General features: G+C 36.7%; 1 protein-coding gene across 1 annotated transcript in view; it reads left to right on the top strand.

Moving 5' to 3' along the window:
* Window positions 1-707: 707 nt before the first annotated feature.
* ttc6 (tetratricopeptide repeat domain 6) overlaps window positions 708-23,871 on the top strand; it is a gene marked incomplete at its 5' end in the record, with an annotated part of 33,575 nt that continues 10,411 nt past the window's right edge. Inside the window, 23 exons of the mRNA XM_084394168.1 lie at window positions 708-718; window positions 2,435-2,614; window positions 2,801-2,960; window positions 3,514-3,618; window positions 4,103-4,210; window positions 4,918-5,007; window positions 5,333-5,691; window positions 5,928-6,393; window positions 6,561-6,690; window positions 7,887-8,062; window positions 9,345-9,481; window positions 10,703-10,872; window positions 13,745-13,865; window positions 14,101-14,260; window positions 14,673-14,755; window positions 14,921-14,997; window positions 15,986-16,143; window positions 20,293-20,427; window positions 20,590-20,766; window positions 20,872-21,012; window positions 21,117-21,230; window positions 21,405-21,524; window positions 21,867-21,940. Coding sequence (XP_084250294.1) covers window positions 708-718; window positions 2,435-2,614; window positions 2,801-2,960; window positions 3,514-3,618; window positions 4,103-4,210; window positions 4,918-5,007; window positions 5,333-5,691; window positions 5,928-6,393; window positions 6,561-6,690; window positions 7,887-8,062; window positions 9,345-9,481; window positions 10,703-10,872; window positions 13,745-13,865; window positions 14,101-14,260; window positions 14,673-14,755; window positions 14,921-14,997; window positions 15,986-16,143; window positions 20,293-20,427; window positions 20,590-20,766; window positions 20,872-21,012; window positions 21,117-21,230; window positions 21,405-21,524; window positions 21,867-21,940 — 3,452 coding nt within the window. The remainder of the gene's footprint in view (window positions 719-2,434; window positions 2,615-2,800; window positions 2,961-3,513; window positions 3,619-4,102; window positions 4,211-4,917; window positions 5,008-5,332; window positions 5,692-5,927; window positions 6,394-6,560; window positions 6,691-7,886; window positions 8,063-9,344; window positions 9,482-10,702; window positions 10,873-13,744; window positions 13,866-14,100; window positions 14,261-14,672; window positions 14,756-14,920; window positions 14,998-15,985; window positions 16,144-20,292; window positions 20,428-20,589; window positions 20,767-20,871; window positions 21,013-21,116; window positions 21,231-21,404; window positions 21,525-21,866; window positions 21,941-23,871) is intronic.

The following is a 23,871-nucleotide window of genomic DNA, read 5'->3' as shown; positions in this document are numbered from 1 at the left end:
AAGCACAAAGTGTCCAATTATTTTTTGTTCTATATTGCAACATTTCAAACCTAACAAATAAAAAAATTTGGTGAAAATGTGCTAATGCTATCCTTTGTAAAAAGAAAAAGAAAGCATACTTTTAAAAAGAGTACTCAATACAGAAATATTATACTTTACATTCGGTTCACACAAAGTACATTCTATTAATGTTTTCTGACCATTAATAGCATGTAATTAAATGAAAATGTTTTATAGTTGAAATTTATATTAAATGCAATTAGTTGAACTAAATATACAATAAAATTAACATACTTCTTTAAAGCATCACAAAAGATTATTAAAAAAACTTAATGATTTTGTAATACACTTTAATTTCAATGCACTTTAAAGTAAAACCAAATTAAAAGTAAACATTAAATGTGCAGTTTTTAAACAAGTACTTAAGTGTGTGAAAAAAGCAGTCATGAAAAGTGCACTCTCTTTAAGTACACTTAAGTGGCATTCTATTTCATTAAAATGATATGTAAGTACAGTTTAAAAAAAATATATACTACAAGTGCACATTCAACACAATTAAGCACATTTCTTTTTCACTAGGGATGCTCCTTTTAAAATAGATGTTGTTTTGATGTTTTGCATATAATTCAATGTCATTCAGACATTTTTAAGTAAGACGTCAATGTCCAAATACTTTTGAGGCTGCTATATACTTATTTTTATGCATAATGACACTAAGGTTCACTAATCTATGTGTTGATATATTGGCATGTTCCACTTGCTATCAGCATGTCAATCTCTCAACGCGTCACTAGCGGAAGAGCGCAGAGGGTGGCCTTGGCCGCAAATGATCATCTAGTTTCACGCTACCTGAGAAGAGCGTCCAAAAGCTGTCATCAGCTCCCCCTCAGCTCTATTTAGGGAGCAGTAACACAGCGAGTAATTGCCCCGTCACTTACTCCACTCATCTGTGCTGCGGGTCTGTCTGGAGCCAGCGCACCCACGCATCCCTCCTCCCAACCTCTCCAGCACTCACCTGAGAGCTGATAACGCAAGATTTACTACCTGCACGGCTGGACCTGCGCCACTCCCTCGCTCTTGAGAAAGGGCCTTTTAATTACTAGCTTTTTCCAGTCACGAGGGTCACTGAAAGGTTCCTGTTGGACGCGGTTGAGAGGGTTTATATGAGAGCCGCCTGCCTACGGGGGTAGATGGATAGCGGGGCAGGTTGAAGGTTCCTCCTTACGGTTCAGGAATGTTTTTTTTCAGCGCAGGCAGGGCCAGTGACTTTGGTGTGACCTTCTAGGTCTTTCGTTGAGGCTTAACCGTGCCAGAGTGGGGTGATAAATCTAGCTTGTCACAGGCCTCAGTGAACGAAACGTACTCAATAAATTGACGCTGTCAGTGGAGCCGTGGGGACGTGGGTGGCGGAGGGCCTCTCCTGCCTGTCTGCAGTTCGCGGAACACAAAGAGCCCACACACAAAGTCAGTTCTGAGGTCGTTTCTCCCGCTGTCTACAGTTCAAACAGTGGTGTGAAGTTATGGCAGAGACGGTCTGTGCAAATAGACTGACGCATCATCTTTTTATGGCAGTGCCTATATCACATTGGCTTGGCACCCAAAATGGTTTACGTTTGAGGTCCAAGAAATGTTCCTGTGAGACCCTAATATTAGATTGATAGACATTTCAGTAATGAAAAAGTCTGAGACCACTGATGGAAATGCTTCTATTTTACTTTTCTTTAAAACATTTTTTATTATTATTCTGATGTATATGAATGTCTGTCTTGTTTTCTTCTGATCACATGATCATGATTCTCATGATCTCAACACTTAACTGTACATAACTCACCATTCTCTCGTCAGCCACAAACCATGATATATGTTTAGGGTTGGTAAGATAATGTTTTTGAAAGAAGTCTCTTACGCTTACCAAGGCTGCATTTATTTGACCATACAATAAAACAGCGAAACTGGTTCTGTAACAATTTAAAGTCACTGTTTTCTATTTGAATATATTTTAAAATGTAATTTATTCCTGTGATGGCAAAACTGAATTTTCAGCATCATTACTCCAGTCTTCAGTGTCACATGATCCTTCAGAAATCATTCTAATATGATGATTTGCTGCTTAAGAAACGTTTCTTATTATCAATGTTGAAAGCAGTTCTGCTGCTTAATATTTTTTGTGGAAACTGATAATTTTTTTCAGGATTCTTTGATGAACAGAAAGGGAAAAAAATCTGTATTTATTTAAAATATAATTATTTTGTAACATTATAAATGTCTTTACTGTCACTTCAATTGAATGCATCCATGCTGGAAATAATTTTTTTTTTTTTTTTTTTTTAAGTAGCATGACATGCAGTAGTAAAGCATGACATCTTAGGTTTTCTGTATTTTGAAGAAAATCAAATAAAAACAATTTCCCTCTAATTGTTTGTTCTGTCCACAGTGCTGAAGGCTATAAAACCATCCACCATTTGTGTACCACTCCTGCCAGTCAAGTCGTGCCTGTTGAGCTCCAGCTTGCTTCTAGAATCTGCCACACTCAAAAACCGATCACTGCAACAGCACAGTTTAACCAGCAGAGGGAAGCACTTGGACATATATCTGTACATCCTGACACACAGAGGTATAAGCCTAGCTCTAGTTATTTCTTTTAGAGTGATTCTTATTAAAGCTCATTGATTTTCAGGTCACGATTTATAATCTCTTTTGAACTCTCCACCTGTTTTAGTCCCTCTTAAGATGTATTCCCATTCCTAAAGATATTTTCAGACGTGATGACTTATCAATAATGCTGTAATACTCATTGTAGGCTGGTGTGTGAAGGTGTTTCTGTTGATTCTACTGGGGTTTCAGCACAGACAGACTGTGTTTCCCACATACCTAAACAGACGTCAGATACTCTGGAGGACTGGCAGAAAATAGCAGAGTATTACGTGGAGAGACCAAGGATTATGATGTGTGGACACGCTGTAAGAAAGATCTATTGTTTTATGACTCACCGTCAGTGACTTTCATCAAAGTGACTAATGCGTGACACTGACAACTCGATCTGTTAAAAACCAAGGCTCTGGTTTTAAGGAAGTACTTTTTTTTTTTTTATGATTAGATAATTATGATATTTAGTGCATTATCAAATATGTAATCAACTTTAGTTAAAACTGACTTTTTATGTCTGTGATCTTCCTTGAATAGCTTATATATAAAACTATAATACAGTTTTAATCGGTTGTTTATGTTCTTTCCAATAAACCTAAAAAAATCAAAGTATACCCAATTTGTCCCAGGGTACATGAAATAGGCTACCTGTCACTAGATGGCATTAGACACACATTATTTTTCCCAATAGAATTAATAAATGACTGAAAGATTTTCATATTTTTTATTGTTCAAGCTGGGTCATTAAATGTAGACTGTTAAATAAATTTCACATTAGACCCTTTGATTATCACTTGAATTATTTGATTTGATTTTAAACAGCTCCTTCTGACATCCAATTATTGTGTTTCTCTTTATTCCTCAAAGGCAACACTGTGTCCCTGTGAGCTCAGAATGTTCTGGAACCCAGCACCGCCTAAATTCATCTGTGCTCCCTGTGTTATGAAAGACACACTTTTCCCCAAATACCAGGTACAGCAGCACCATTACCAGATGGAAATGTGCTTCCTTCTCAGTGTGCTGGGACTTTTTAACAGCAGCTTTTTTTCTGCAGAAATCACTGCATGCCTCCCCCATCAGCCTCCTGCTTTTACACTGTAGACTTCTGCATTCAGAGAAGAGCCTATAGCAGCTCTGTTTTCTCTCTGTTAATATCTCGATTTAAATACAATTCTCTTGTAAGCGCATAATATAAGAAAAACGAGATGAAGCGTTTTGAGAATAATCTTGAGTTTAAATAAAATTATGAGCACGACATGCATATTAACGCCTGTAATTCACAAGAATTATAGTTATTAATATTATCTCTAAGATATTTCCTTTTAGTTTGCTCATGCTGGTTATATTAAATTCCTTAAGTTACCTTCTGATCTGGAAAAATGCTAGCATAAAAAATTGAATTCCAATGTAATACATTTTTAAGCCAGTTTTTCTTTATTAAATTTTGTGTCCTTAGGTAACTCAGCCAGACCTGTGCAAAGAAAATCTGATGAATCTGATGGACGAGCACAATGTGGCGGAGTCAGTTAGCCATGTGATGAATGCAGAACAGAGTACTTCTGAGGTATGTTTATTGAATTAACCTTAAATTAGTTTAAGGTGGAAATCCTCAAAATTCCTGTATGTTCCAATACTTATAATATGTAACACAATGAAGCTCTTTATGAACACACTATTCTGAAATATATATATATTTATTATAGTGTTTCTATGTATTTTCACTACCATTGAAAATTTGGGGTCAGTCAGATCTTTATATATATATATATATATATATATAACAGTGAACTAATCAAAGAAATTAGACACAGCTGCACATAATAATCAGTCAATGAATAACCAAGGTAACTAACAGATAACACGTAACAATATATGTGTGTTTGTATTTTTTTTAAACATTTTTTATACACAAATATTATATACAGTAAAAATAGTAATGTTATATAATATATACTCGCAGCAAAAACAGTAATATTGTTAAAAAATATTATTATGCATGCATAATACATATTTTTTATTTAAGAAATTGAAAAATATTTTATTTAGTTTTTGCTGCAGTATAGAATGTCACAATGCAGAACACTGCTGTCACTGCTTGAAATGTCAACTCTTCATATTTGTCGTCTTACATAAAAATAAAAATAAAGGAAGAAAACAAGATAAGAAAGAATTTGTTACTTTGCATTCATGTCACTTACTCCAGTGAGTTCTCGAGAGTTTTCTGAATAAAATTGTGTTGGACATTCTGTAAAAATTTGGCCTTGTCCCCAGGAAAATGTCTCGCCTATTAAGTGTCAGTCTGTGGTAGACTTCAGAACAACAACCTCACTGACTCTCTCTGGGTTCATCTCAACAGAACAGGTTAAAAACCTTTCCTATTTTTGAGAATTATTTCATAAATTCCTTGTACTTTTTATTGGTTAGCCTTGTTTATTTTAATGTAAAGCTAGAGTCTCAGTAATATAACAACAGTACTCTTTCCTGTTCCTTTGGCTATGGCATTTTAGCATTTAGAAATTTTGATATTCTTCCAAGACACTGTTCTGTGTTTATATTATATAAGGTACCTAAAAGCGTTTTTATTCTTTTTACTGTAATATTTGGAAACAAGCAGCTCTGTTGCATTGAAACCAGTGCAACCAGAATTTCACCTCTTGTAATATCCTGTCTCCCCCCGGGGTTTCAGACCAGACGGCCCCGTTCTGCCCCGCACTTAACCCCAGATCTTGAGCCTCGTCTTCAGCTGCAGTCTGACTTCACCAGCCTTTCCCAGGAGCTGGAGCATGTGTGGTGCCAGTGGCAGCAGAACACAATCTGTGCAGCTCTGGCCAGAGAATCCCCATCCAATGCCAAACAGGCAAAGCCCCAGGAGGTTCACACGGAGCCCAACTCATCAGAGTGGCCAGAGAACCCACACAAAGGCAAAGAGAGGGCAAGGGTGTCCTGTTCCAAACGCAGGGTCATGAAGAGAAGAAAGACACGCAGCTCTGTCAAAACGGCATACATTTGGAAAAAACTGAGAGAACCACCACGGACACTAACAAGGTTTTACTTTTGTTATAAAAGCATATTTTTAATTCCAAAACAAGACCAAAACATGAAACTGCATGTAAACCAATTACATAAAATATTCTCGCACAGCATTTTATGATGCATTGGATCTTATATCTCATAAATGTTCTTGAAGGAACAGTTTTGTACATCATCTTTCTTGAACTTTTGTAAGTCTGCTGTGAAATCTGCATTAATAATGTGTTTATCTTTCTTTTATTCTCTAAAAGGAGCGAGTCTCTGTGTCAGATACCATGGGAGTCCAAAACTTCCAAAGGGCAAGTTTCACCCCTCCTCTGCCTCAGTCTGCCTATGCTCCTAGATTTTGAGAGCTTTGCCACAGATCGTGGTGGGATACCTGACACTACATCACCCAGAGAGTGGGTCAGAGACATATGGGACGCCTGGTTTGACGAAGTTTTTCCTCCTCTGGAAAATGTCCAGAGTGCAAGCTCTCCCCCTGCTGGTCTGGAGGAGAACCAGCTTCCAAAGGACAAGATCCAGAATCTGGAAAAAGTTGATATGTCTGAGGTTTTGGACAATGGTCTCACTAAAGCTGATTTGGAGCATGAAGTGGCCAAGCTGACCCAAACTTTGACTGAACGTGGAAACCACGGTGCCTTCGACCGGTGTCGACGTGGAGCACTTTACATTAAACTTGGTTATCTCAACCAGGCCCTTGAAGATCTCAATGCTGTAAGCCTTATTTTTTTAAATTAGTAATGCATGCTAAGGTATTATTAAATGGTTAATTTCAGAAATCATTATCCAAACCAGAACAGAACATTCTGCTAATGCAACCTGATTTTCTGCTTAGTTTATCATGTATTAATGATTGATCTGTTGTTTTTCTGTTTTTAAAGGCCATCTCCCTGGAGCCCCATTTACTGGACGCCTACTGGCACAGGCACAGCATATACCTGCTGAGAAACGACCCCGATAGAGCTCTGGACGATCTAAACGTCATCGTTAAAAACAACAAGAAGCATGCAGGTGTGCGCATGAGTCCCCTTTCATTACCAGACAGCAGGAGAGACTAGATTCTGATGCAATACTTGCCAATGCTGTCTGACCTCTGTATTGGGCAAAACAGAACCTGTAAGGTTAAAGGGCATGTATCAAAATATAGACATAAACATACTCCAACGTTAGCAACGCTAAGCTTCCTCCCCTGTTCGCACAGACCAAAGTAAGTTCCTTCAGAATAGGGTTATTATTGTTAAATAAAATAAAGCTAATATATAAATATAAATATAAATATTAGATGAAAAACTTACTAAATGGAAATAACTAAAATTAAAAAAATGAAATAAAACTGAAATGAAAATAAATGAAACCTAAATAATAATATATAAAAAAAGGCAAACTCAAAAAAAATGACAAAATATTGAACTAAAAATGAAACAAATCATAAAAATAAAAACCAATTCAAAATATTTATAAAATGATAGTATTAATATTAATTATAATAATAATACAAGTAATACTAAAATAACACAGATTCAGAATTTGTCATGATCATGATATGAAATCCATGAGCACATTAACATATGACTGCGCACATTATAATATGGCTACGTTCACATTGTCAGGTTTTGAGATTTACAACTGCATTTGCTTACAGGTGTGAGTCTTGAAAAGTCCCATTAACACAGCAACTTACCGTAGTGTCTCGGAGACTGTCTGTATGAACGTGGTACGGGAGTCGAGTCCGTATCCTCTGACCAGTAACCACAGCAACAGTATCAGAGATGGCAACATCTATGAAACTGAAAAGTATTATCACTTTTGACACGACAAGAGTCCAATCAAGCTGCGAGTTCATACATCAAATTTTTTCAAAAGCAGTTTTGAAAATTTACGCGTGTGAGTTTGGTTATAGAATGCCGTTAACACTCCCATAAATAACTGAACTGTGTGTGACTGTGAACACAACCATATTAAGGACTCAAATACAGGACTGCCAACCGTATTCTGCTGCTGTGTGAATGTGGCCTATAAATTAGCATTATAATATAAGTTCTTCAGTATTTGTCAGCCTAACCCTGCAGCAAAAGCCTACAAAGGTAAAGGTCAGAGAAAGGATGTAAAATGACAAATGTAAAAGTAAATTATTATATTTTTTGGTGCTCAAAACTTTCTTCAGAACAAAGTGTTGAAGCTCATGACTAATGCCAATTGTGTTCCAGACGCCTTCATGTCTAAAGCAGAAATCTACAAACAAAGAGGGGAAACTGCACTGGCCACATTCAGCTACACTCAAGCCATCAAAGTCAAGCCAGATGATGCAGAGATATACTTTAAAAGGGCAAAGATGTATGAGAAGATGGGCGAAGTACTGCTGGCCATGGAAGACTACGCCAAAGTAAGCCCTAAGAAACAATATAAATACTGTAGATTTGAATTTACAGAAGGAAATACCAGTGCTTACAAGGTGATGTTGATAGACCAATCGCAATTAACTATGCAAATATTACTTACATTATTTACTGCCAGGAAGATTTTGAACATTAATTGTCATAATTGTGGTAATTTACCTAGGTTACATTTGCCTTGATCTTCTGAGATTATCTACAAAAAAATACTGTAACTTTCAGAAGTCAAAACTTCTTTAATTCTCCAAAGACCACAAATTAAAACTTAGCCTTAAAAACATCAATGAATCGGAGTTATGAAAGTTAAAGTATATTTTTATAGTGCAATATGCTCTTTTTATCTTTTATAAACACCAACCACATTTACATGCCAGCAAAGCCTATTCAATGTCCAGATATTTGACATAAAAACTAACACAATGAGGCTGGACAGTTGCATTTTCTTGATTTTTATCTGTTTTATGTTTTATTAATTCATTGATTTATTTGTTATGCTTTTTACATTCTGACCTGTAAAGCACTTTGAGCTACATTTTATAAAATATATGAAAGGTGCTGTACAAATTAAATGTATTATCAAATAATAATAATAATTAATATTACTATTAAAGTGTATTTTTATATTATTCTCAAGCATCGGAAGAATACCGCTAAGAGTTGTTGAACTGTTGAACAGTTGTTCCTGGCTGTGTGTAGCACCTGCATTTCCTTTTTGCAGTCGGATATTGACAGTTTATGCAGCACATTTCAGCATGAATTATTTTGTGAACCTGTCAGAAAGTGATACAGGCTTCACAAAAAAGCTGTTTTTGAAAGATAAGAGAGTTAAAATCATCCTGGGCAAGAGAACTGCAATTTGAAGGGGATGTTTCTTAAAAGCACAGCACTAAAAAAACGAGCCGCTTAATGGTCTGTTTAATTCTAGGGGTCAGAGAGAAGGTGGGAAATGGTTTTGAAAAAAAATAACTAAACTAAAAACACAAATTAGAGTCTGCTCATTATTTATTTTTCAAGTACTGTAAGAAGTTTTTATGAATTATCGGATGCACACTTTAAGGGCTATATTTGCTTGGTGGACAGAATTTTGTCAGGTTTACGGTCGGCAGGCACAATATGCACTCTAAATATGAATTCAATGTTTGAGTTCACAAATGAGCACTGATATTGTTGATTATAGACAGTTGTTCTAAATAGCTGAATAATAATTGCCTCAATTATTGCAGTATACATGAAACAAGGAAGATTTCAAAATAAACCCTTTTTGACCATCAGACCTTCACTATCGACTCAACAAGGACAGATGCAATGATGGCCCATGGAATACAGCACTTCAACAGCTCCAAATGGATGGTGGCCTTGGAAGACTTCACCTTACTGCTAAAGCAAGAACCTGGGAATGCTATAGCCAGGTCAGTATTATTATGAGGATATACAGGGGTGCACATAACTGGTGCCCATGTGTGGTAAAAAATAAACAAGCAGCAGAAAACGTGGAGGGAAGCGCTTCTGAGTACCAACATTTTTGAGGACAGGGACAAGTAGGATTTTTCTCCATCTCTGGTAAGATAGCAATCGTGATGATAAGTGTGTTCATTAATTATTAGGGGTGCAACGGATCGCAGTTGATCCGTACGGATCAGGCCCCACGGTTCGGCACACATGTGATTTGCGGATTAACTCCTAAGTTTAACCATCATAGAGTGAAACTTTATAATTTGAACGTGTTTTGTCTTGCCAATTTACACATTAAATGATTTAACGTGGAATTTAACACATTTAACGCGGAAGAAGAGGCGAAAATCGGGACTCATGCGCTGTTATCTGTGCGCACAGACTCTCACACGCAGAAAGAGAGAGAGCCGCTATTATGTCGTTTATTATGTATTATTACGTTATTATATACATAAAATTATGTCAAAATACCCATGTCAGCATGTATTCTCTCGGTTATGTATTAAGTGAACAGTTGAGAAAGAACCGGATGTGTATTGGTCTATTCGGTCTTAAAGTAACAGCAGCCTAATATTCCTGCTGTTGTCTGTGTCATTAATGTTAATAAAATAAAATAAAATAAAATACATTTTACATTTAGGCAGCGTGTGCCTCACATTTTACAAAGTGTGAGTACCAAGCAGCATCTCCAGGTGCTCCCTTGAGAACCAGACCAAAAAAGTTATGTGCACCTCTGATTATATACCTCATTCAGCATGCTTAAAGTGCAAGTTCACCTATTTTCACCCCACTGTGTTGTTACAATGTTGGTAGTATATGTAAAATAACAATGTTTACTCTTTCTCCATGTTACCTGGAATGAGAAATTACCATTTATTTGTCAGCAAAAGTTTTGCATCATTTTGACAGCTCCGTGGCTTTTGTGAAAACTACCGATTGCACTTCAGCATGTACAGTTGGATCAGTTATTAACCAAACACTTACTGGGAACAATACAAGTCAACACCTTTGTAACTAAAAGTTTGCTACAAAGTATTTCCTACTCAAGCAAGGTGATATTTGACTCTGGTCGAGCCTAGGAGCATACGGTGAATTACTACTTTGTTTTCCACTAAATGTAATTACCTTACATCTATGTTGATGTGTAAATCCAATTATATTTTTTTCACTCAATGCAGAACATACAGAGGAAGGATCTATTCCAAGCTGAGTCAGTTTGAGAAGTCTATCGAGGACTTTTCTCTGGCTGTGCACTGGGATCCCAGTGATTGGCTGGCGTTTTACCACAGAGGCTGTCTGCTGAGGAAGATAATGCCTGATAAGGCCTTAAGGGATCTCAGCACATCTGGTAATGCACATGCTTGATATACCACATGAAAATGTTCACAGTTCTTTCACAGTTTGTCTATATAAAGATACCTTAACCAACATTTTGAGAGCCTTGATGAAAACTGTCACCCTTGGGCATTTTTAAGTTAAGGTCTGGCATTTTATGTTGAGTACACAGTAGGAAAGACAAGATTACAAATGGTTTGTTCAACAATTCATTTTAATTTGAAATTCCCACATTGGGTGTCTTTCATGGATTTTTTTTTTTTTTTTCAGGAAGCCCATAGGAAAGAAAAAGTCAGAAGCACGATCTCTTTAATATCTCTGTTTCTTCTAAACCGCAATGAGATTGCATCTACTTCTCAGTTTTTCTCAGTAATTTAAAAATGTGTCACTTCTAGAGCCGCAAAACAAAATGTCTCAAATGTCTCATCTGTGCTCAGATTTGGCATGATCTGCAGTTTGCTTTGAAAAGTCAAGACTTTAATATGAATATAAACATTTCACACTTAAATGATCTGAACTATGCAATCCAGATCTATTTTATATTGCTATCTATTATAACTCATATTGTATGTCAAAAAAAACAAAAAAAAAAACATTTTGGGAAACAACTGAGACAAAGTTGATAATGTCCAAATATGGGCATCAGATGTTCATAGTGTTATATCCATGCAGATTTCTGAATGACCCATTTTTTGTTTTTAGCTTAGATTTCATAAATAGTCTGGGGAGAGAAATCCTGTTTTCTGTGATATGTCTTTGATCTAAATCTTTAAATGAAGCCATTCTACACACAATTAAACACAATCAACATTGTTTTAAAATCTCATCACAAACAGCTGCATCTGTTGAATCAGTCATATGAGGATGTTAATACTCAGCCAGGAAAACAAATAAGAGCCATTTATTTTGCAACTGTAATCTGCTACATTGATCTCTGAAGCTTGCAGGAATATTTTGTCTGTGTTGTCTCCTGCAAACTGAACAGCTTCATCAGTAAAGTGTTTCACACTGCCTACCTAAGCACCTCGTGCAGTGTAACAGGATCGTAGGCGTGAGTAGAGTTTCGGCACTGAGCCTGTTCTTGCGACACATAGCATGCAGAAAAAGCACTTTAAAGGAACACTCCACCGTTTTTTGAAATAGGGCTTATTCACCTTCTTTCCTACATTTACTGTAGATAGGTGGGCAAATGCATTTTTGTCTCAGTGCATGGATTGTTTTAGTTTGACAGGGTCGGCGCTAGCTTAGCTTAGTTTAATGAATGGAATCCTTTGTTGCCAGCTAGCATGGCCTGAGTAAAAGTGATAAAAAAAAACAAAAAAAAAACAAATTACTTCTTGTGGCCTGCATATTCACAACGAGTACAAATAGCGATGCAGATTAACTCTAGGCGATTTCCTAGGCAGATATTAACTTGAGACTATATTAGGGGGAAGCACAGGCGAAGCACTGCTACTTGGGCACAGAGATATCACGCAACACATGAAATCCCACGACTTCCGTCTACATACCGGCGTGAATAGTAGCTGGCTATTTTTCCTACAGTACATGAATGGCGATGAACATGGCTGATTTTGTGAGAGATGAAGAGGGTGACTTTTCAGACAGTCAAGATCCAGAACCATAACTTACCTCTATGAACCAGAGTTTTCAGAAGATGAGCTGCGTGCTTTGGAAATAGAACAACAAGAGGAGGAGGTTGCGATCGCTCAACAGCCTGAGGACGTGAGGATGAGAGCCAACACGAACTGGTGGTGTGGATGTGGGGGAATATGCCAATCTATGCCGACTGAAATAGAGTGTCTGTGCTGTGGCGAGTGGGACAAGTTTCTGCCATCGATGACCAGGCTCAACGCGTCAGATCAAGATGAGCGTGCCCGCAGTTGTGTCACCGCTACTGAGGAATTCACGGCGTTGATCCATCCTGCAGTACTCGATTTTTTTTCCGGTGTGATAAATTGAACTGGAAAAAACGCCCCACGGCGAATGGACCAAATGGACATCTGTCCACAGAGTAAGTGATTATTTTAAACATGTATAGATCGACCCATATTATGTTGCACGCCGGTATGTTGACGGAAGTTGTGGGATTTCATGTGTTGCGTGATTATCTCTGCGCTTCGCCTGTGCTTCCCCCTAATATAAGTCAATATCTGCCTAGGAAATCGCCTAGTGTTAATCTGCATCGCTATTTGTACTCGTTGTGAATACGCAGGCCACAAGAAGTAATTAGGTGGTTTTTTTCTTTTTTTTTATCACTTTTACTCAGGACATGCTAGCTGGCAACAAAGGATTCCATTCATTATGCTAAGCTAAGCTAGCGCCGACCCTGTCAAACTAAAACAATGCATGCACTGAGACAAAAATGTATTTGCCCACCTATCTAAATGTAGGAAAGAAGGTAAATAAGCCCTATTTCAAAAAACGGTGGAGTGTTCCTTTAAGCCAATTTATCAACACAATCTTTTGCAGTATATGAAGCAATATAAAACAGCAAACCAGTCTACAGTCAAACTAGCAGCTCTTTGGATTCCATTCCATGTGGATTAATGACCAGTTTTAAGTAAATGTAAACTCAGTGTTGATCAAGCTTGTAATAATTCTCAAAGAAAAACTCCCAATAACTATTTTATATTTTATTGCAGTTATTAAAAGAAGTACTCAAAGCAGCAATCCATAAATCGCTTTATTTTGTGGATAGAGCCATGCAGCACTGTATTACAATATTGGCAAGCACTTTGAAAGATAATGAAAGTGGTACATTTGACATCCTCAGAGACCATATGCCTTCAGATATATATGCCAGAACTTTGTGCTGAGAAGTCAGAAAAAAGCCAGATCATCTCATTAGCCATGTTTTATCTGTATATGTGTGTGTGTCATAGTTCTCATCAATGACAGTGCAGAAAACCTGAGCGCGTTCCTACACCGCGGTCTGGTCTACACTGCGCTCCGGCACTGGCGGCAGGCTATGGCTGACTTTGAAGTCGTGATCAAACTTGACAGGTGATGTCCCGGCCTTCTCCACTCTGTGACGAAAATACCTTCACTTTCTTCTGTTGAACAAGTGCACCAAAGGCAGGCCATAGTTGAGGATAAGTTCACTGAAGCTTGAAACTCACTTTTCAAAAGATTTTTTCTTTGTAAAAAGTAACAGTCTCTGAGCAGCTGTGAGTTAATCTAAAATCAATGAAATTGTATCGAGTCATCGTCTCTCCTCTCTGTGTGCACCTCTCTAAAGTCACAGCAGAACTGCAGCTGTTGCTCATGTCAGTATGGGACTGATCTGCATGCTGACGATGGACCGAAATAATGAGGCCATCAAAAGGTTCAGTAATGCTTTGAAAGCAGACCCCACTCATGTAAAAGCCTACGTATGCCGGGCCAGAGCCTATTACAATGTAAGGGGATGTTAGATGATTTGGAGTGCCACATAAAAAAAGATGAAGGAATGTTTTATTAATGTATTAATTTTACAATAAAAAAATCATCACTGTTATATATATATATATATATATATATACATATATATAATTTTTTTTTTAAATATATGTGTGTGAGATAATTTTTCAAAAGCCATTTTCAAAAGCATTTGGCTTTTAATTATCATTGCTTTTCCTTTGGTCATTTAGCCACATGAACCCATCAGTTATAACTGATTTCTTCATTTTTAATTTTCAATTTAATAATACAATAGCTGATTCTTATTTTTAAGTGGCACTCCAAGTGCATAATATTAATTTGGGATTATGAATATTTTAATGTAGATTTTTATTTACTAAATTAAACTAGTGACCTTGTATTTTTTCACAGGTGAATAATCTGAGTAGAGCGGTGAAGGATTTGACTCGAGCCATTCACATGAAGCCGGACGCTTATGATCTGCACATCATGAGGTTATTTGGACACACAACTGTTTGGTCAACTTTGCATGTCCTTGATTCTTTTATTATTTCTCTTGAGTTTGTTGCATGGTTCTTTGGCGATTAAAAATAGTTTTTAATTGGTGAATATTGGTGATATAGAAAAAACTTGTTTGAATTTTTTGTTTCTTATTTTAGAGGGAAGTTCTTGTATGAAATGAAAAAAATTGACATGGCTAGCCTCTGCATACGGTATGCAGCAGAAATGAAAACAGGTAATGATCATATAAAGTTAATATAACTTTAAGGAAAATTGCAAGCATACTTTTAGTTCCTGAAAGATCTGAACTCTTATCACTTGCTATCTTTTAAAGGGGCCATGACATGAGAAATCAAATTTGCCTTGATGTTTTGACATTTAAGGTCTTTGTATCAGTAAAACGTCATGCAAGTTTCATAGACTAAATTTGCCTTCTCATTATATACGAAGCATTTAACCAAGCTCCAAAATTGGCTCATTTGGATGTTGTGAGATTTGTGACGTCACACAGGCAAATACATTTGCATATTACTGCCTCCACTGCTAGACATCAACGATTAGTTAGACATCATCACACAACAGGCCCTCCCACTGGCATTCAGTTGCTTTACAGAAGGATCCCAGTGTCGGAAACAAGGATGGATGGTTTATTTTAATGGTGTCCCAGATCACACCGGAGGATTATATGTTTGTTGGGGGGGAGGCACAGTGTAATGCAAAGTTTGCAAAGAAACTTCGGTCACACTTTAGTTTGGGGTAACAAATATTCATTATTAAGTAAGACTTTTGCCTTACTGGATATGGTCATGCAGAATAAGGCATTAATATGTGCTTTTATAAGTACTAATAAACAGTCAATATGCTCGTTATATGCAATCTAATAAGCAACTAGTTAATAGTGAGACTTGGACCTAAATTAAAGTGTTTACCTAAACTCTTGTAAGATGAAGATGAAAAAAATGTATGCACATTTTTATGGAAAGAACATGTATTTCCATAACGCGGGGCATCAACTTTTTGGTGGCCAGGCAGTGTATATAAACCTGAAGGAACATTAAAGTAATAAAAAAATCCATGTCATGACCACTTTAATGAGCATCATTAAATCTTGTTAGTCCACTTGGCTCAACTGAAAGTGAAATAAACCTAGCAGGGAAATGTGGTTTATGTTGCCATTACAACAACTAGACCAAGCTGTAAACCTCTCCTCCTTTCCGTCACAGCTCTGGGTTTATCACCGGTCCAGCAAGCTGCCATCCAATTGTTCCTGGGGAATGATGCCAATGCCATCGTCTGTCTCGAGGAAGCGGTCGATACATGCCCTTCTCCTCCACACCTCATTCTTCTCGGGAGGACGTTGATAAGGGAACACAGGTTAACAGTGAGTCCAAGGCCCATGCTGGTCTAAGTCATGCTCTGTCTGGCAGAACAAAGCCAGCAAAACACCAAACAAACTTCTCCAAAGACACTAACACACGCAAGTGATTATTAGTAATACTTTTTTCAGAAGTTTTAGAAGTACACTAAAGTGATAAACTAGAGGATGTGCATTACAGTTATTTTTGCAGTTATATACACTACTGTTCAAACTTTTTTCAGCAGTTACATTTTTGTGCATTTTTGAAAGAAATCTCTTATGCTCAACAAGGCTGTATTTATTTGATCAGAAATACTATAAAACAGTAGTATTGTGAAATATCATTACAATTTATAGGGGCTATATGTAGAATTCAGAAACTCTTGTTATTAGCGACACCGGTGGCCGTTAAGTGAACTGCAGCCAAAGGAGTGAACGTCATTCAATGCCCCGATATATACTCATGGCGAAGTTCTTTTTCATTCTTTGCTTAGATGTAAAAAGAAGTTGAAAATGCCTTTGCAGCGAATATGCTTTTAACAAACATCCAGGCGTTGTCTACGCTGCTGAGAGTGACGTTTAGACGAATATGTAAATATGTGCTGTGCGCTTTTCTCTCAATTAAAGCAATAAGGCTGTGGTTTATAGTGAATTTAGAACAGCTAAGAGGCATTATCATGCCTAAAAGCCCCATAGTTGTAAACCACAGTTATTTACCTAACTTTAAGACATGCTAAAAACCAGGGGCCGTTTGCACCAGCTGTGTGTAAATTAAAAAATAGCCTACTTTTGACGTAAATGGTCACTAAGATAAAACTTAAGCATTACTAAATATTTTTGTGTTGCACCATTAAACTTAGTTGAAGCGTAACTCTAATAGCAGACAGATTGAACTGCATCAATAAGCTCTTCTTTTACCTGACAGACTTCAATTCTTTCGACATATATGATAATGCTGACATTTACACTCGCTTACATTTTAAGAGAGAACACTAGATAGATAGATTTTAGATAGATTAGATAGATTTTTTGTATTCGTCCTCGAGAGGAAATTTGTTTCCACCGTAGATGCGTACATAACACAAACACACATAACATGTTAAATTATCAACATATCATAATACCATCAAAAATAGTCAATAATTATGTGAATAGATTACTTTGTTAGCAGCTCATCAACACGAACCCGTCCTACAGCGCCGCTGTGCATCTGTCCCATCGGTCCGTGTTGTGCATGTCAAATAAAATCAGTCATAATCAATAAATGTTATTTCTTATGTTTTTTTTTTGTATCGTTACTTATTTATTTATCCTTATTAATTCCGTTATAAATACAGTTTCTGAATGTTATTTACACATAAAAACACTCATGATTAAGTGTCGTATTTAATGGAACGTATTTTTACTGTTCGTTACGTGATGCAAAAGAAGTTAGAATGAAGGATATACTGAAATTCCCAGCATTTAAACAACTTCTGCTTACTTATTTGAAGGCTGCTATTGGATCATCGAGGGTAAAGGTCATATTATGTGACTTTACTCTACAGAGAGCTTATGACCTACTAGCAACATTCTCAGTGGTGGACGAAGTACACATACCATGTACTTGAGTAAAAGTAAAGATACTCAAGGTAAAATATTACTCAAGTAAAAGTAGAAGTGCTGCCTTTAAACATTCACTTGAGTAAAAGTACAAAAGTATTTGCCTTCAAATGTACTTAAGTATCCAAGTACTATGATTTTTTTATGACTATAATGTCTTATTATAATTTTTGTCACAAGACTCTTGCTTAACTCAGTCTACGTGAAGACTCCAATGTCACTCTTGGCACATCAATCTATTAATAAAATGACATTAATTAGTCTATATATATATATATTTATATTATATATATATATATTTGAATTGAATACATTTTTTGTTTGTTTAATTTTGGACGGAAGGGCACTGTTCCCATAAGGTATAATACATTTACAGTATTTACTGTATATATTTTGGAAGACTATATATATTTGTATATATATATATATATATATAAAATTTCTACGTTATGGGACACCAAACACCAAAACATAATGCAGTGTTTCTGCTACTCCCCAGAAAAAAAATGCTATTATATGCATGTAATTTTAGTGTCAACCATGGTGTCAACGTAATAAGCAATGTTCATTATGCGTCAATATTTACCGATAATTGCTGCAATAATAGCTGCTGCTCTCTGCGCTGCTTAAAATCATTGGCAACGCGATTTGTTTGGAACTATTGAGAGCTACACGAATCACGTGACCGCGCGGCGGCGAGATCACAGCGGCTGCACACTGCACAGACCATTCGGTGAATGATATTAAAATACTGCGAGATCGATTAGAGTGTACTAGTGTAGACGGCTCTGTATGCTTTTCAATCACTCTCGCGATGTCATAAACTGATCGGTCTGTGCAGCTCCGGTTCAAGTCGAACAAGCCTAGTGTGTCGTAACCTTATAGCCTACTGTCTATGGTCGCAACTCTCATATTTAACGGCTCTGGTTCACGCAGATAGCGCCAAGGCAAGTTCAAAACAAAGCACGCACGTTAGTGATTGGTGGCTCGTTTGACCAGTTAAGTTTTTATCCACTCATAAATAAAAAGGAACGACTGATTTTGAAAATGTAGTAGAGTAAAAAGTAAGATATTTGACTTTGAAATGTAGTGGAGTTAAAGTAAAAGTCTTCCAAAATGTAATTACTTAAGTAAAGTACAGATACGCAAAAAAACTACTTAAGTACAGTAACGAATTACATTTACTTCGTTACTGTCCACCACTGAACATTCTGCCTTACGAACAAATGGTACAACAGAATAAAGTACAGAGTTAGTTACAAACTAGCTAGTAGTTACTAAGCCTCTAGTGTGGACTTGACGTTCCAATTTAAGAAAGAATTTACTGGTGCAACCCTACCCAGATGATTTTTTATTATGTTCTGATACGTTAAATCATAAAATTCTTAAGGGTGTCCTTTCTTTTTCACATGACTGTAGATCTGACTATGTGAGACTAGTTTGAAATAATCCCTTTTCTTTGTATGACACATTGACATTACAGTACAAAATATTTCGGTATGTGTGTACGTTTGTTTCCCCCCCAAAAAAGACAAAATAAAAATAAAGTCAAAAACAAACAAAAAAACATTGTTTAAGCTTTCATTTCATGTGTCATAGAATGGAAGAGATGCTCTCGGGAGGGCGCATAACTATCACATCTTTTTGATTTTCCCGGAAGTGTCATTCACATAAAAGTCTACAGGCTTTCATAGACAACCTAGGAGGTCAGGGAAGGTCTCGTTATTCAAAGGAACACACCACCGTTTTTTGAAATAGCGGTTATTCACCGTCTCCCCTACATTTGGCAAATGCATTTTTGTCTCAGTGCATGCATTGGGGTGAAGAACAGGTGAAGCACTGCTACTTGGGCACAGAGAAATCAGATATCTTGGGCGCACCAAGTAGCAGTGCTTTGCCTGTGCTTCACCCCAATATAGTCCCAAGGCAATATCTGCCTAGGAAATCGCCTTGTCTTAATCTGCATTGCTATTTGTACTCGTTGTGAATACGCAGGCCACAAGAAGTAATTAGTTGGGTTTTTTTACTCACAACATGCTATCCGGCAACAGAGGATTCCATTCATTATGCTAAGCTAAGCTAGCGGCGGCACTAACAGACTAAGACAATGCATGCACTGAGACAAAAATGCGTTTGCCCGCCTATCTAAATGTAGGGGAGACAGTGAATAACCCCGATTTCAAAAAACGGTGGCGTGTTCCTTTAAGTTCCATTACAAGCTGTTCACACATTGGCAATAAAAAAAGCAATTAATTCTTATATATAGCCCCTTTAAAATAGTTGTTTTCTATTTGAACATGTTGTAAATTGTAATTTATTCCAGTGATGGCAATGCCAAGGTCATTGGTTCGATTCCATTGGAATGCATGAAATTATCAAATGTATACCATGAATGCAATGTAAGTCGCTTTGTATAAAAGCATTTGCTGAATGCATAAATATAAATGAAAAAGTCAGTATTATCTTTCAGCGTTCTATAACTTCCATTACCTCTGATAAAGTATCTTTTTGTTTGTCTGTTAATCTATCAATGCTGCAAGTTTTCCAGGGTTTATATTCTGTCATACACAGGAAGCAGTGGACAGTTTCAGAAAGGCCCTGTCATGTATGGGTACCAATACAACTAAACTCAAGACTGCACAAGAGGCTGCGGAGGTCATTTATCTTATCGGCGTATGCTACATGACACAAATGCTTTCGTTACAGGTAATAACAGTAAAGTCAACATTAAACCAATTAACCCTGTTCACTTTCTTAATGCACGCTTCTGAGTATTAATATGCGTGTATCACATCAAAAAAGGATAACAGAGAATTAGCATTTTATCATTCTAAAGATGTGATAGTTAAAAAACTTTTTTTAATTTAGGAGTGTGAAGACTCTCTCCTCCTCCAGGCTTTGGATGCTTTTAACAGCACTCTGAGCATGAACCCAGACCATGCTGAGGCTCGCCATCAGAGAGGCCTGTGCCGCGTGCATCTACGAGACTTTACAGGTGTTCAGGACTTTAACAGAGCACTTCAAATCAACCCCAACCTCTATCAGGTGCATCTTGATTGAAGCTCAATGCTTGGTCTGTCTAAACTGATACTATTCTGTGCATCATCATATTCCAATGTTCAGATTTAAAACATGTTTTTCTTTTTCAAGGTGCATCTAAGCCGAGCTGCCCTTTATGGGGCTGAAGGACGATATGCAAAGGCTGTGCTCGACTGTAATGAAGCTATCAGGATCCAGCCCAAGTGTGTCAGAGCATACTTGTATAAAGGAGCTCTTAAATTCTATTTGAAAGTTAGTAAAAATAGCACCGTTCTGAGCTTAATTTACTCTCACTTGAGGCTAATGCTTTCTGTGATATTTGAGAGAAATGTGGTGCATTTGTCATCTTGTTTTAGGCATACAAGAGTGCAGTGGAGGATCTGACAATGGCGATCCATATCGACAGCACCAGTTCATTTGCTTACTACAACCGCGCCATATGTTTTCAGGAACTGCAGGATTATGAGCTGGTGACGTTGTTTCTTTTCATCCGTTTTTTTTTTAAATCAGCAATGTATGCGGGATCATATATACAGAAACGTACACAAATGCAGGATGTCTTTTCATGACAATTGCACTTCTGCATTTGCATTTTAATGCATATTTGATTTCTTCCTCCACATTCTTTCTCTTTAATCTTCCAGGCCCTCAGAGACTACAGCATTACGCTACTTTTGGACTGTAAGACGGAGCTTGAGCTCAAAGTGTTGATAAATCGTGGCCTTCTCTATGTGGAGCTGAATGACTATAGCAGTGCCCTTCAGGTAGGCCAGTTTTATAAAGAAAAAGGAAAAAGCAATGATTGCATCAGGCCGCTGAATCTCAATAATCTGTTCTTAAGGATTACGAAAGCATAGTCAGTGAATCATATGTGTGAGGGTTTTCTTATTTTTGTATTTCTTTTCAAAGCAAACATGAAATACCGTTTGCAACACATTTTTATATCCATGAATAGACATGTTTTCAAATGAAAAAGGATATTAAAAAAATGTAGGGCGGATCATGATTTTGTGTTATATTGACTAATAACATTATCATAGAAGCATTCGTTTTAATAATCTTATTAGTAGTATTATGTTTTTGTGTGTGAACATTTTTTGTTGTAGGATTTTAAGGCAGCAGCAAAGAACCGACCAGAGGATGTAATAATTCACCAAGCACTAGGAGTCATTCACCACAGGTGTGCATTCATTTTTTGTTATTATTGAGTGTAGTTGATCATAGTCACAGTGCTAATTTCCCAAGCTTAAGTTGAGAACCATTTTCATTTAGCAGTCAGATCATATCTACTCCACAGCATGTTAAACTGCTATTGTTTAAAATACAAAAATATAATCAAGGCTTTAGCCCTCTGAGACACCTTCATGGCAGTTCATGTGGTTTTCTTCACTGACAACTAACAATTCATTGAATTTAGATTAGTTTTCATTCTGCTCTTTATAGTGAAATGTTGAATGCGCCACAGTAAAGAGGTGATTTATATAATATCGATCTGTATGTCGTCGTATTGTGGAAAATCTAATCTTTCAAATAAAAGATTTTAAAATGATGTTTATGTAAAGTTGCAAAAAAACTGAAAAAAATTACGTGCGTATTCTAAGAGGGTGAAAAATGGTCATGTAAAACTAAATTATGGCTGCTTTTGACACAAGAAGCTTGGAATATTGTAGCACATTAGCTCAAGGGAAATATTAACTATTAATTACAACTCGTTATAATAATTATAAATATTTGGATCAGTTACCTTAACTTGTTTGTAACTTGATGTTGGAGAATTAATATTCAGTCAATTAACTTGTTCGTCCAGCGTTAAGGATTTTCCTGTTAGAACGGTGTTGCGTTTGTGGCCCCTAAGTTAATAACTAATAATCTTCGCAACGGAAGTGCATCAATAAATCAAAATTAACTTTAGCTGGACAATAACTTTATCCTAGAGCTGTTGTAAAGCCTAAACAATCTGTTACAATAATAAGCGCTATATAAACGAAAGTGACTTGACTATCAATCATCTATCAACTCAGAATGAGGGTTTTTTTCGTGGCCACAGAAAAATAACCCTTCTTACTAGGTATGGTCCTACAGAGCCTGTAGCTGTGATCGCATTGTTAAAGGGACTTTGACCACAGAATCAACACTCACGTGTATGTGCACATAAGTTTTATTGAACTAAATCACAAACACATAACTAGTCTAAACAAACACATACACACAAATTACACATGGGTAAAATAGAAAGTGAAAGGGAATGAAACGGAAACGGGAATGAAGCTATGGATCCGTAAGATTCAGTTAACCACCTGAACAGAACCATCAGCACCTAGGTAATATACTAAACCTCTGTTTAGTAAGTTAAATGTACTTGTGATTAGGGTTGCAAAGGGGCGGAAAATTTCCGGTAAATTTCCATGGGAAGTTAAGCTGGGGAATTTTGGAAATATTCCATATTAGAAACATGTTAGAAACTGACAGGACAAAATTGCGGCGCCCATCTCATGTTATAGATCAAGATTATTTATAAAGGTGAAAGGGTTAAAGAAAAGATCGAAAATAAATATGTGTGTGTGCTGTAAAGTGGTTAGAATTTTTTTTTAGCGGAATCGGCTAAAATCGGTATCGGCCTAGAAAATTGTAATCGGTGCATCTCTATTTAGCATCTAACTTATCAGCTTGCTATCTACTAGATGAATACATTTGTATGTGATATTTGCAATTTAAACATTTAATAAATATATTTCCCCATAATCATCAAAACTTACTTCACTTTTAGTCCACAGGCTCAAATGTGTGCCTTCAGTAGTCTTGTGCTTTGGGCTTCTGTACATGTGATGGAGGCATGCACAGTGCCAGTAGGGGGTGTGGTCTCAATAGCCATGCAGTAAGCAGTGTGCTATGTGCATGTGCATGTGATTGAGGAATGGCATGGATATTCAAGTGTATTTGAATGGCATCTGTTTGTTTTAGTCAAGATTATGCTAAAATATACTTTCCTCAACTATATTTGAGTTCCCTATGAAGAGCCAACCTTCAACTTTGAAAATTCCCAGTTTATTCCCATAAATTCCTGTTAATTCCCTTAAATTCCCATTAATTCCCATGGAAAGTTTCCATCTT

Source organism: Rutilus rutilus (genome assembly GCF_951802725.1).
Source record: "Rutilus rutilus genome assembly, chromosome: 21".
Taxonomy (NCBI): Eukaryota; Metazoa; Chordata; class Actinopteri; order Cypriniformes; family Leuciscidae; genus Rutilus; species Rutilus rutilus.
Note: the sequence above shows the minus strand (reverse complement) of the source record. Positions and strands in the feature narration are given on the sequence as shown.